The 13,540-nt window shown below is 31.2% G+C and overlaps 2 protein-coding genes across 2 annotated transcripts in view; one reads left to right on the forward strand and one right to left on the reverse strand.

The window, feature by feature from the left end:
• Positions 1–965, reverse strand: part of LOC143082886 (xylosyl- and glucuronyltransferase LARGE2s-like) — a 28,999-nt gene extending 28,034 nt beyond the window's left edge. Inside the window, exon 1 of the mRNA XM_076258854.1 lies at positions 877–965. The gene's annotated coding sequence lies outside the window, so the exon portion shown is untranslated. The remainder of the gene's footprint in view (positions 1–876) is intronic.
• A 227-nt stretch (positions 966–1,192) lies between these two features.
• On the forward strand, positions 1,193–13,253 carry LOC143082887 (peroxisomal membrane protein PEX16-like). The gene is made up of 10 exons (XM_076258856.1): positions 1,193–1,348; positions 2,761–2,873; positions 3,633–3,766; positions 4,205–4,322; positions 5,170–5,266; positions 8,476–8,631; positions 9,435–9,507; positions 10,395–10,514; positions 11,286–11,350; positions 11,951–13,253. The coding sequence occupies exons 1-10, from the start codon at positions 1,222–1,224 to the stop codon at positions 12,010–12,012; spliced, it is 1,065 nt and encodes a 354-aa protein (XP_076114971.1). The 5' UTR covers positions 1,193–1,221; the 3' UTR covers positions 12,013–13,253.
• Positions 13,254–13,540: the final 287 nt, after the last annotated feature.

Consider the following 13,540-nt stretch of genomic DNA (forward strand, 5'->3'; position numbering starts at 1 on the left):
CATGTATCAGTTAAGAAATTGATGAGGACACAAATAGTTTTCTATATAACTTTTTAATTGTGTGAAGTATTGCACCAAATCATGCAGGATTGATGATTGTATCAGTTTTGAAAGTGTACCAAAATAGGGTGGGCTAAAAAGGATAGGATCCTTCCATATGAGCCCCACAACGATCTTACAGGTATCTTACAGGTATGATGCAGCAATTAAACAATACTACATACATGTACATGTAGCAATTCATTTTGCACATTTCGAACAATGAAATGTGCAGTTATAAATATCAATATATATAGGTTAATTTGTAAGAATAGACTACTGACATAAGTATATTGTATGTTATAGCTTCAAATTGTTCATATTACTCATTTATAAGTACATTTTTCCTTAATTCAAATGATTGATTAATAAAAGATGATATTAATCTAAGTGTTTTTCAGACTTCTACACTTGTTATTAGGTAATAGTTTGATATATTCATCCTCAGTTTTAGATTGTTTGTCATAATTTTTAAATTTGGACAATTTTGATATAAGAACATTTCTTTGTGATTCATATTTTGTGTAATGCAAGATAAAATGTTTTTTGTCTTCTATATGTATTGCATATGTAATTTTGTCCCTTAGATTATTACACATAAACAAATGTGAAACTTGTACTGATGCTACAGAAGGGAAATGGTATAGAGAATTAATATTTTAGAACCTAGAAAATGTTTCGCTCGAACTGTCGAAATTATAACAAAATCAAAAATTTCAAATGTGATTCATTTTGCAAAAAAAAACGTATAAAGAAGAACTTTGCAGATACAAATATATTCTACTGTACATAGTGGCTTCAATTGTGTAGGACTAGATTATATTACAGTTCCAATACCTTTATAAAACCTATGTGTTCATTATGAAAAATTAAAGATAACTTTTTTTCAATGTATTTTCAACTGGGCCTTCTTTCTGAGATTTATGGCAAATGGGAAGGAAAACAACAAACAGGTAACCAGTAAAAAGAAAATCACCAATCACCAAAAAAAAAGACGAAACGGTTATAGTTATTTACCGTCTATAAACACAGCTGTCATTCTCTTTTATAGATGCTTTCTATTTTTATAACAATTCGTTTACCTTACAGTTGATGCCAAGACATTGAAAAATTAACATTTTTTTAATAAAAAGATCATACTTTTTGGTGTTCAGATTCATTTTGCCAATATTTGTGTTGACCATGGCCTCAGCTGCATCAGATTTTGTGAGAGAAGTATGGGAACGCTATCAGAAGATAGTGAGGGAAAATCCCGAAACTGTCAGTCAACTAGAATCCACATTCAAAGTTGTGTCATATGTTATAGCAGGTAAAATATCTTGTTAATGAAGAATGTTTACAAGAAATCTTAAAAAGGGGTGGATAACTCAGATTTTAATCCTACTTTCAGTTTCATATGATCAACAAAATCCTCTTTGATAGGCAACATCATGCATACATAATTTATTTAATGGTTTATTCTTCTCATATATATCATCTTAAAAATAGGGATGAAACAATACTCTTATTGAATGATTCTGCTTTTTTCAAGCCAAAGGTCATGGTTCAGATTTTATCATTGTTACATTTCTTGGTTTCCAACTTTAAAGTCATCTGAAACGAGTGATTTAATCAGATTGGTGAAAATTAATATTTATCCAATTCTTGAACCCATGCATGTATATATCATCAACTTAGTCTTCTGTGCTAGTCCAAATAATTATGACGTCTTGAAAGGCTATTATAATTTTTTTCTTTGACGCCTTACTTCGGCGTCAAAGAAAAAAATTAGAATAGCCTTTCAAGACATCATAATTATTTGGACTACTTCTGTGCATGATTTTATCATTTATACAAATGACATTATGTATCGTATAATTGTCATTTTTTTTCTCTCTGTTTGTTATGATGTGAAAATATGGCTGCTCATTACTTGTCGTTTTTGAAGCCGAAGTTTACCTATTGTCACCTTATAGTAAACAATCAACAAAGAAGCATGGATAATGGGCACGTGTTTAACATGTACAATAAGATAATAGTTTATTTCAATGACAGATCCATGCGTATTTCCATCACCTGATTTTTATGAGGGTCACTCTAAGGTCACTTTGCATATGGAAAATAGAACTACAATCATATATTTAACCCCCACAAACAAAAAATATCTTATTAGTCACATTCATCATGTTCGTAGGATGATCCTGGAACCATTGAAACTGTTTTTAAACTAAGATCAATTATTTTACATGCATTAATTGTGAGGGCTTTTAAAGAAACAGTAGAAAGATAATTTTACCAACATAAAAAATACTGGAACAACAACCACTGGCGGATCTAGAAATTTCATAAGTGGGGGCACACTGACTGCCTAAGAGGGGGCTTGCTATGGTCATGCTTCAGTGATTCACTATATAAGCAACCAATTTTTTTCGAAAAAAGGGGGGAGGGCCCCTCTCTTAATCGGCCTCTGAGAATTGAAGTGTATGTTGGTGTGGTCCAAATCTGATAGTTGCTACTGGGCAATCTTTATTTTTGGGGGACTTTTACATAATAAATGAATGTATGTATGGAATCAGATATGTGTATGTATGAAAATTTGATGAATGAAAAGAGACAGAAACTTAAAATGCCAAATAGAACAATAAAAAGTCACCTAAATGTGATTAGGTTAAAAATAGTCATTTATGATCTCTTTCATGTCTTTTATACATTTTTAACCAATTAAGTCTTTTTGTCTTTCAGGTAGATTTGAAGATTCCCAGGTTTTGTCAGAGCTTGTCTACTTGTCATCCAATTTACTGATTTTACTAAATGATACCATCTTCAGACAGACAGCCAAAGTTTTAAAAAACATAGTAAGTCTGTCAAATTTATATTCAACATGTACATTTGTATTTATATTAATGTTTAAAGTTGAAGCTAATAGTAATACTGAATTTGAACAAGCAATTGAAATCTGTGATGTCAAAGTAATACATTATATCTTCAATAGCCAATGAAAGTATCACAAACCAGAGCAAAATATGCTGTCCACTCTGGGCTTCCAACTAAACAATTAATCGAATATAATTTTTTATACTGGTATTTATCATTTAGTCAAATTGTAACTAACTACTTCATCAAGATTTTAGAAGTAAGTTGTGGTTGGTCGACATAGTTGAATACTGAGAAGTAGCGAATAACATCCTAGTCTTATAGGCCAAATAAAAAAAGATGTGGTTTTCTTATTACCCTACCCTCCATATTTTTAAGCTAAAAAATAGCTTACCCATAAGTTGTTGTTTTTTTTCATTTTTTTAATAAGCAATGTTCAAAATGCCTCTCCTTTAGAATCAATGTAAAAACAAATGGTAAAATAAAAAAAAATCCCTACCTACATGACCTACCTTCCCTATTTTTATCAAAGATGCAATATGAAACACACATACCATTTTTTTTGGGCCAGATTGAGAAAAAAAATTATTTTTGGACAGATATTGGATGTATAAATCTGAGTCAAACAGTGTCATATGTTTACAACTTTCAAGTTTATGCAAAGTAAATGACGACTTTTGTAAACGCTTAACTATTAAATCAATGTTTTACATGTACAAGTATGCTCTTTCTTATTTCAGTCTGTCCCAGTAGAAAGATGGAAAAGATTTTTAACAGTTTTACAGTACGCAGAAGTTTTTCTAGAGATGGCAGCACAGAGAGCATGGGGAGAAACAGGGAGATGGTTCATTATATTAGTTGTACAGCTTACAAAGTAAACAGGCAATCTCTCTACACATTTTTCGGGTTTATTTAGATATAGAATGACCAAATTTGTTTTATTTCCATCAAAAAAAGTAGTATGGCCTGGTATGTTAAAACTTTGATAGGAAAAGTGACATAATTGGTATATATTATAATTGCCCCTTACCATGCAATAATAGTAAACTTATTCAAGCCTTTCAGAATAATATTAATTTTATTGATGTCACTTTGAGCTAGGTAAAGCTCTTGAATATTAATTTGACTACTAGTATTTGACAGTTAGATTTTTTGCATTAAATGTAAGAATTTTAAAGCCCTATTGTTATATTTTACAACAAAATTGAACAATGTTTTTAAAATACTGATGTCATTTCCCTATATATAATTTGGAAGATTTAAAAAAACAATTGATTTTCAAATTCTTATATATTCTTTCATTTTATTTTAGGACAGTTATAAGGATGATGCTGCTTTGGAAACATAAAGGAGGGTTTCAGACAAATCCTCCTCAGCCTCCTCTTGATAGGGACCAACTTTTACCCAAGTTAAAGAGAAGTGTTTCAAAGGTAAACAGTAGTAAAGTTAACTGATTCTTGAATTATGTTAATACAAGAACAGATGCACTACATTCCAAATTCAGCATAAATACAACCATATTTTGATGTTTTTACTCATGAAGTCCACATCAACAATAGATATCCTGAAAAGATTTTACCCAGGCATGGATCCAGAGGGGGGGTTCTGGGGGTTGGAACCCCCCCTTTTTTTTGCCGATCAATGCATTTGAATGGGGGCCTAAAGTTGGAACCCCCTCTTTGTCCTGGGTTAGGAACCCCCCCCCCCCTTTTTAAAATGGCTGGATCCGCCCCTGTTACCATCACGTTCTTTTGTTTTCTTAGCAGCAATTTAAAAAGAGACCAAAAGAGTTTGTTTTGTTTAGTTTTTTTGTTTGTTTTTTTTTTGGGGGGGGGGGGGTTGGTATTTTAAATATTAGCAGATTAAATTTTGATCATTTGAAGATTTCCCTGAGATTTTCAAGTTTTTTGTTTTGTCTTGAAAAAAAGCATCTGGTATTGTCGACATAAACATGATAAAAAGAAATTAACTATAATTTATATTATTTCCCTAAGATGCAATCTCCAAGATCATTATCACTTACATTCAATCTTATCTATAAAACTTTGTTAGAATGCCTATTGGTAGCAATGGGGTTTATAATACATTTATAGCCATGTATTGCTATTTGTAAGAAAAAAAACAGGTATCTTGGAATATTCACCATTTTCAAAATTCAATCCTGAAAATTTCCCTTGAAAAATTGCCTGAGATGGTTGAACCAGGGGTGATGTATCATTCCTCGATTAGTATAAACATTGTATTACATGTATTATACATTTTGTCATATTTTTGTAGGAACTACTTGATTTGGAAGAAAATTTAGATGGTGAAAATGAAAGTCCTACTTTTACATTGAAAAGTTCAGGCAAAGTAATGAGACGTCTTTCAACATGTAAGTTGAAGATTGTGCTATTTTGATGATTGTTTGACGCCCCCCCCCCCCCTTTTCAGCAGCTATTTTGTGGCAGTCAGTTTTTATTAATGGAGGAAGCTGGAGTGCTTTGAGAAAACCACCAATCTTTGGTTGGAAAACTGACAATCCTATTCAATTAAGATAGAGAGACAAGGGCACCTGCAACTTACAGTACGCCCAGAGAGTTTGTAATCGCGAACTTTTATCACCGATTTCCGAGTGTAGCGGTGTGACACCGCGAATCACGGATTCTACTCCCAATTTCCTCCAAAGATTCTCTCCCAACACCGCGTGGCTGTTAATTGGTTTATTGCCCATCGGATGAACTGAAAATTAATGACGCGTGACAACATAATCGGATTAGCCAGATTTATTACCTTTGTACATTTAATCGATCTTGATTGCACCTGTGTGCTTTAAAATACGTTATTTAAATGTCAATGTCCATTCATTGTCAGATAAAAGTGTGACATTTTTATTTAAAATAAGATAATTATTCTTGTATGTATATACCCATGTCATTGTCATATGAAATAAAACGTAAAAACGTATAAAAATACGAATAAAACACTTATTTAGTATTTTCATTATAGTCCGATCAGGTCATAATTTTTGTTTTTTCAACAAAGTTTCAACAAAGATGATTTTACCACAATTAGAACCTTTTATGACCTACTCAGTGAGCAATATCCGGTTCATTAATAGTTTAATATTATATTATTAATATCAACTGGCTTAAAACAAAATGATGTTTTTACGGTAATTTGTCCAATCTAAATCAAACCCTAGAGTTAATTTATCGGACCAACAAGTGAACTCTGTTACTTTCAATTTATTTTGAAATGTAAAATATTATGTTTCACTACCTCGGTAGATTACCGACTTGAAATATTTGAATTTAAAAAAGAAACAAATAGTTTTGTATGCAATGTGGCAGCCCTATATTCATAAATACTGAGATAATTCCCGCCCAGACACAACACAATAATCACAACCTTATTTAATTATATGAAGAAATAAAATCATGTGTTTTTTTATCTGTTATGATCTGTTATTGATCTTTTATTTTTTTTTAAATAAAATTGGATTGGCGCAATCCGTATTTTACTGCTCGTTAAAAGTCCTCGGCGAAATATAAAAAGAAGTATTTCAACAATTTATACTATAGAATATTAAAATGAAATTATATCGTACAAGAAAGAAATAAGTAAAAAAAAATGTGGATCGGATTTTTACGATCGACACATTTTCACAGAGGATCTCACCAACGCCCATCAGGAACTGAACGACATGCATCCTGTTTTCATCTACCATTAATGTATAGTGTTGACTATGGAAGTATAAATAATGTCCAGGTTTATGTCCTCTGTTGACTGAGAAACGTATAAATAAAAGGCTGATGTTCGTTTATTCAGAAAAGAAATAAAATTTAGAATCCGGTTAATCAATTGTAAAAGGACCTTCTAGAGCCTCAATCTTAACGCACACAAATGTCAATCATTACAAAGCAAGTTTAAACCTTCAATGAATTTTCCCACGGTTATCCAGAAAGGTCACCTGAGTTTACTGTTACAGGATACTATTTCCCGCCAAATAAAAATCTCGTGGACAAAATTGATGTCACTATTTTTAGCATTTTATATTGTGAGCGAAGTCAAGTTCAAGTTCAACCACGCACTGTTGATCACTGAGATGCGTGTCGTCTTCCCACGGCAATTAATTGTTTTAAAAATATTTAAAGATCACTGTTCTAAATACAACACAAAAGTTTACATTCATTGTGTGTAAATGAATATTATGCAACGACGAGTTGATGCAGCTATAGCAGTATTCCTGTTGTAGCCGAAATGTATTATATCCTAAAGTAATGCTAATCATGAAGAGAAAATGCCGTAGACTTATTAAGCATAACGAATGGTGAATAGTATTTTCTTTTTTACTTGCATATACAAGTTTTAAGACACGTAATTTTCTTTAAACTCACTGCTCACATTTTATACCTTCAGCGTTAGTTTCCGTTTATTTTCACGCAAGTATGTCTCTTTTCGTAAGTTATATAAATTACCGATAAATAAAAAACGAGGTCATAATCAAGTATAGATTTATTTTATAAAACTTTAATGCAATTGAAAGCATTAACAACAACGTTTTGGATTTTAAAACTTTTATTTTGTAATCGTAAAATGGAAATGGCGTAGAATTATTAGCATAACAGATAGTGAATAATATTTTCTTTTTTACTTGTAGTATAAAAAACTTTGAGACGTGTAATTTCTCTTTAAACTGCCCTCATTTATTCTCCGTTTATTGTTGCACAATTATATCTCTTTTAGTAAATTAAATATTTATTTACTGATAAAAAAACGGAAGTCAAAATCAAATATAGTTGTTTAAAAACTTGATTAAAATGTACAGTGTAATTGAAAGATTGAAAGAATTAACAACAACGTTTTGCTTTTTATTTTAATCTTTCATTTGTTTCAAGCAATCAGATATAACCTGATAATCAATAGACAGGAAATACAATTGTTTAATTACATTAGAAATTTCACATACCTTGACTGTCGCGTGCCGTCATAGATCAGACGGATTAGGGCAATTAATTACCTGGTGTCACACCGCATCACACCAGACTGGGAGAGATGTCGCTAATACAATAAACAAAAGGTAGCGGATTTACGCTGAAGTCGGAGGGAATACTCCCAAATTTCTTCGAGAATTTTGGGAGGGATGTCGGAGTTTCCTGGTGTTACACCAGGAAAAATATCGGAGTATGGAGTTTGGGATTACAAACTCCTTGGGCGTACTGTACTAAGTGACACAGATAATTGTACAGTGATAAATTGGCTTTGGGCAAATAAAACCATATGCAACAAATAACTAGATACTAAATATACCAGTGTTTTTTACATCTTATTTCTGATCTCATTTTTGCATCAGCTTATTTATCATGACCATACCTTTCATTATATAAATAAGAGAAATTGTGATAGGCAGAAATTACATAAGCCATCCACCAAAACCTGTAGACATTTTTATGACTCCATTTGCTCTCCAAAGAAGGACAATTAATAAAATGGTATAATGTAAATAGTTGTTAATACTTAAATGATGTTACTCTTTCTATAAATGTACATGAATTTTATTTATAATCTCACTTTACCTAATCTTTTCTTTTTTTTTTTCAGCACCTCCAATCAACTTCAGAACATGGAAGTTACCTTCAGAAGAAAAATCCAGTTATTCCAAAAACAAAAAGTTACCATACGGAATTTCACCGACGTCATTGTCGAAGCAGAGACTATATGCAGAAACTTTTTATATAATCAAACCATTGTTACACTGTATCCTTTTCACTACATCATTGCCTTCAAAATGTTATATAATAGTAAAAAACGATTTACATTGTACAAAGTGAATCCTTGCAGTTCAAGTTACCACTGCTAATGCTATTCAGCCTGTAGTATAAACCTCCAAGCTTTGAAGGAGATCCCCTAACAAGTTGATATATCTTGTCAAAGATTGAATACTCTCTGAAATACTTTTCTTTCTCTGATATGAGGGGTGGTAGGAGGGGCCTGATCCCGAAATCCCAGGCTTAAAAACAGGAATTCCTGAGGTCCCAAATTTAAGAAATTCGAAAAAAAGAATTCACGGATCCCGAAAGGGTCTATCCCGAAATCCTGAGCTTAAAAACACCCAATCCCGGAGTGCCGATAAAGGTCATATATGGCCTACCATAAGATTTATTTTTATTTTTGCAAATGTAGAGTTTAACTTACATTTTTTGGCAGTAGACATTTGTCTGAACTGTAAATGATGCTGTAGAAAAAAGAAAAAACAACATGTGATAATCCTTTAATTATAAAGCATGTTCTTACCTTCAAAAATGTATTGTTTGATGCTAGTATGCAGCTTGAATTCACATTATTTTTGTGAGAAAAATGTGCCTTTCAATTTTAACAATTTAGTTTAGTTTTTGGGAACACCTCTACCTGTACTTATTTCAGCCATGATTATTGATACATACTGTTGACATTAAGATCGCAAAGTTGATGCATTTTACATGATTAGAAATTATGAACACTTGTTTTAAGTTACAGAAAAATATTGTTGTTCATTGTAGTTTTTCCTTAAATATCTGTAGTATGTAGCATGCGTCTATTTGGAATAGAGTCTTGGAAGCCTTACTTGTTATCTGGATTTGCTGATGTTTCAAGGTACATTTTGTATTAATGATTACATTATATTATACAGTGTTCTCCTCAGGGCTATTCCAGAAAAAAATGTAGGGGGGGGGGGGGGTTGGAAGGCACATTGTATTAATAATACATGGGTGATTAGTATCAGAGCAACTTTTCACACTATAATGCACTATAATTCTCAATTACAATTGTCTGGGTGGTGGGTGCTGACAAAAACTGCCTTCCAACCCCTCCATACATTTTTTTCTGGAATAGCCCTCAGATGATTCTATCTGGAAAGGTTTTATGATAGAAAATATTGTGATTATGGTTTTATAATTTTAAGGAATCATTTCTATTTCAGATGCCATGGTGCTACTTAAAAATTCTAGGGAGAAACTGTTCCCGGTATATTGATAATTTTTTTTCATCAATCACTTTCAAATCACACATATATGTATGCATTTGAGAAAGCATCGAGGACAATCAAATGCTTACTGTATGAGAGATAAGATTGTCTAAAGAATCTTCTTTTAAAACATAATTTATAGTTTTATGACTTTCTTACATATTTTAAAAAATCTATATATCAATTCTGAAGCATTTTTTATTCAAAATAATTGCATGTGATCTTAGTTTTTCATCTGTTTTGACCATTCACAGATTAAATAACTTTATACATTTTTTCTCATTCAATTGGGATGATTTAATTAATAATCTAGAAGAATTTAAATCGGTCTCATGTTCTGCAAACAAAAGAGACTTATAAATGGACAAAAGAAATCAAAAACATTTACTTGAAAAGGAAATGCCCTATTTTGTTTCCAGTTTGAAATCTTTTATTAAATTATCTAATATTTGAAATACCTGTAATTTTCGGTTCACCATTTTGATACATGAAGTAAACATTTCTTTTATTACAGTTTATGTATGATTGGTGACCCTCAAGACCTTAACCAAGAAGAAAAACAGGAGATAAAGAAAAGGACATACATGTTATTATTATATTTATTGAAGTCTCCTATGTATGATAGACATACCAAGTAAGTGAAATTAGTGAAGGAATTGGAAGTAAAAATGATACAAACCAGTCAGAATGATGAAAAAACAACAGCTTTTTCATAAGTGCTTTATTTGAATTACCATGATCAATAAGAACATGTTTGCTTTGACTTAGGCAGCTGCATCAATCTGTTGAATATTAGTCCATTTGGTCAGATTTATGTACTTATTTAAGCTTGAAGTCCTTTTTATGGGACTAGCATTTATCATGATGATAATTTTTGTAGAAGAGAAGACCTCTTTCAAAAAAAAATAGTTTGTAAATTCTATTATTATATTTTAGACTTCATTATGTTTTTACTTCTAAAGGGAACGGCCATTGATCTTCAAGGGGGGTATTATTTTTTTCCTAAATATATATCCTGATGCCCAATTTGATGGAAAAACATATTGTGGTTGAGCAGATAACAAACAAACAAATTATTTTATTGATAGCTTCAAAAAACTACAAAAAATGTTTGTGAAATTTTTTTCTGTCTCAAACAGAAAACCATACCCCCTCCCTTAAAGTTAAATAGATGCACTCTTATAAAGTAAACGTAAGGAAATTAAATGAAAAAAAAAACTTTGTTGCATATGATTTGGATATGATTATTAAAAATCGAACCTGCAAATCAAAACATCTACAATATTTAATTAAAAGCTGAATTGAATAATTTTAACCCTGGCCCAAAGGGTTAACAAAAGTCAGAATATAAAAGTGGTAATGTTTTATCATAATAATGTCTATAATATTTTCTTGTTAATTTCAGAGTCAAAATATTGTCCACATTACAGTTTATATCTGACCATGTTCCATTAACTGGCTTAATTCTACGTAAGTATTATGGATTTTTGTAGAAATAAGAGCTTTTATTTTATTTAAGAAATTTGAAGTTAACATCTGATGCACAGAAATAGCATTCCTCGTTTAATTAATATCTGAAAATAACAGTCACATGTGGGAACAAATATAAACAAAAGCATGTACAACTTAGGAGCGAGGTCTGCAGTAAAAGTGTAGTGACAGCTGTATTAAAATGACTAAAAAAACAATTGAATGACCAGTGCATTCCGCTTTAAAACCCTGATTGTACTATGGAATTAACAAAGTATTGTACAATTTATGCAGCATGCGATATGAAAAAGATCATGTTGGTTAAATGTCAATGGGACAGCATCCCAACAACAGTGACCAAAATATTTTCAGCTGGGGGTCATCATACTGTCTCCAATAATGATCAAGTACAATGTCAGAAGCTCAGTTTAGGCAAGTTGTAAGTAAATCTGTTCAAGAGGACAGAAGTTAGACAAGACTAGGATGTCACCATTCAAGATGATTTACTTAGGCCATTCAGCTATGAGAAATTGTGAATATGCAGGATTAGTGTTGAATGTTTTTGACACACTTTTACTAAATATTTTACTTTTGTTTCAGGTCCATTGGCACAGTACCTACCTGCCTGGCAGAAAGTCTATTTCTACTTGTGGTCAACATAATTATTGACAAATTTTAAAATTGTGTATTAAACAGAAACATTTATTTTGTACACATGTTGAATTTTATTTCTAATATATTAAGAGTTACAACATATCATCAATTTTGTCACCAGTTTTATACGAAGCTTGATTTTTGTTCAAAATGTCAACTGAGAGGAATGAAGATAAAAATATCAAATATATGAAGGTAACTGGTGTACATTGTTTTCACAAATGCCTTATTAAGCAAGGTATTCTTACTGATAGCAATTAGGCTAACACAGATGGTATTGGAGCATGGTTGTGATGGGTAAAGGAAGTGGGATAGGATTTGCTGGATCATATCCAAATGTGATTGATTGATTGACAGTTACTAAATGTTCAGTGCTATCCAAATGTGGGCTAAACCTTTCCATTAATGTCAACGTGTAGGTACACCATAATATTTTGGAGTCTTGACTGAAAATTTAAAGGGTAACAGTTATCATGTGTAAAATAAAAATTATCTAAATGGTTTTTTAGATTCTCATAAATTCAAATAAGCATGAAATTCTATTTTAAATCCTATAGACAATGTGTACATAATCATCCAGCTTTTATTACTTGTAAATTATGTCAGAAACATTGTATATTATAAGTCTCATTCTGGTCCACTGGCTGCCTTCTCATGACACATTTTCTGGCACTTACAAGATCTAGATTTATATTTTATTGTTCTTTGGCAAATGATGGTACAAAATTAACTAAATGAACAAAACAATTTTCCAGAAATCACTGCCATTGACAATAGTTATAAGTGACACAAAATAATAATTTTATTATAATTATGATGATATTTTTAAAAATTAATGAAACTAGAGTAGCATTATGTTTTCTGCCTTTTGGTCAGGTTGTTGTCTCTTTGACACATTGCACAGTTCCATTCTCAAGTATTTCACAGCTGTGCTCATGACCCTTAAAAGGTTTAGTTTTCTTCTTCTTAGTGTTATGTTCACTATAACCCTATTAGAAATTAACATTCTGATACAAATTGAGATAACTCTCACAATTTCTGGCCTATACACATGATACAGGTTAGATTGACAATATTGGAAACCAATTGCAAGCTTACTGTACATTATATTTTATTTTACAGGTTATAATTTATTATTTGTATAATTGTATGATCAAATTGTTTAAAATTATATGAAACTTGATTGTTATGCAAAATATGCAATTACAATGATTAAATACTTGACTATTAAAATTGTGTAAATATATTACTTTAGTGTATTTTATACAACGAAGATATAGGACTATGTACTGGCTTGCTCATTCACTGATTTTTTTTTATCCAAAATGTATTATATGAATGTTTTGAGAATGAAGAAAAGGAAATGTGACAGCAACCCAATAACAAAAACAGTGAAGGACTTCTTTAAAATTTATGGTTTCTAAAATGGTTGTACGTACCTGATATCTCCTGCAAAACTCATCCAACAGCTAGTTTGGGTTTGGCTGAATGTGACAACCATTGTTACTATTTTATTTTAACATAATTCACGAAAAA

The sequence above is a fragment of the Mytilus galloprovincialis genome, chromosome 7, assembly GCF_965363235.1.
Source record: "Mytilus galloprovincialis chromosome 7, xbMytGall1.hap1.1, whole genome shotgun sequence".
NCBI lineage: Eukaryota > Metazoa > Mollusca > Bivalvia > Mytilida > Mytilidae > Mytilus > Mytilus galloprovincialis.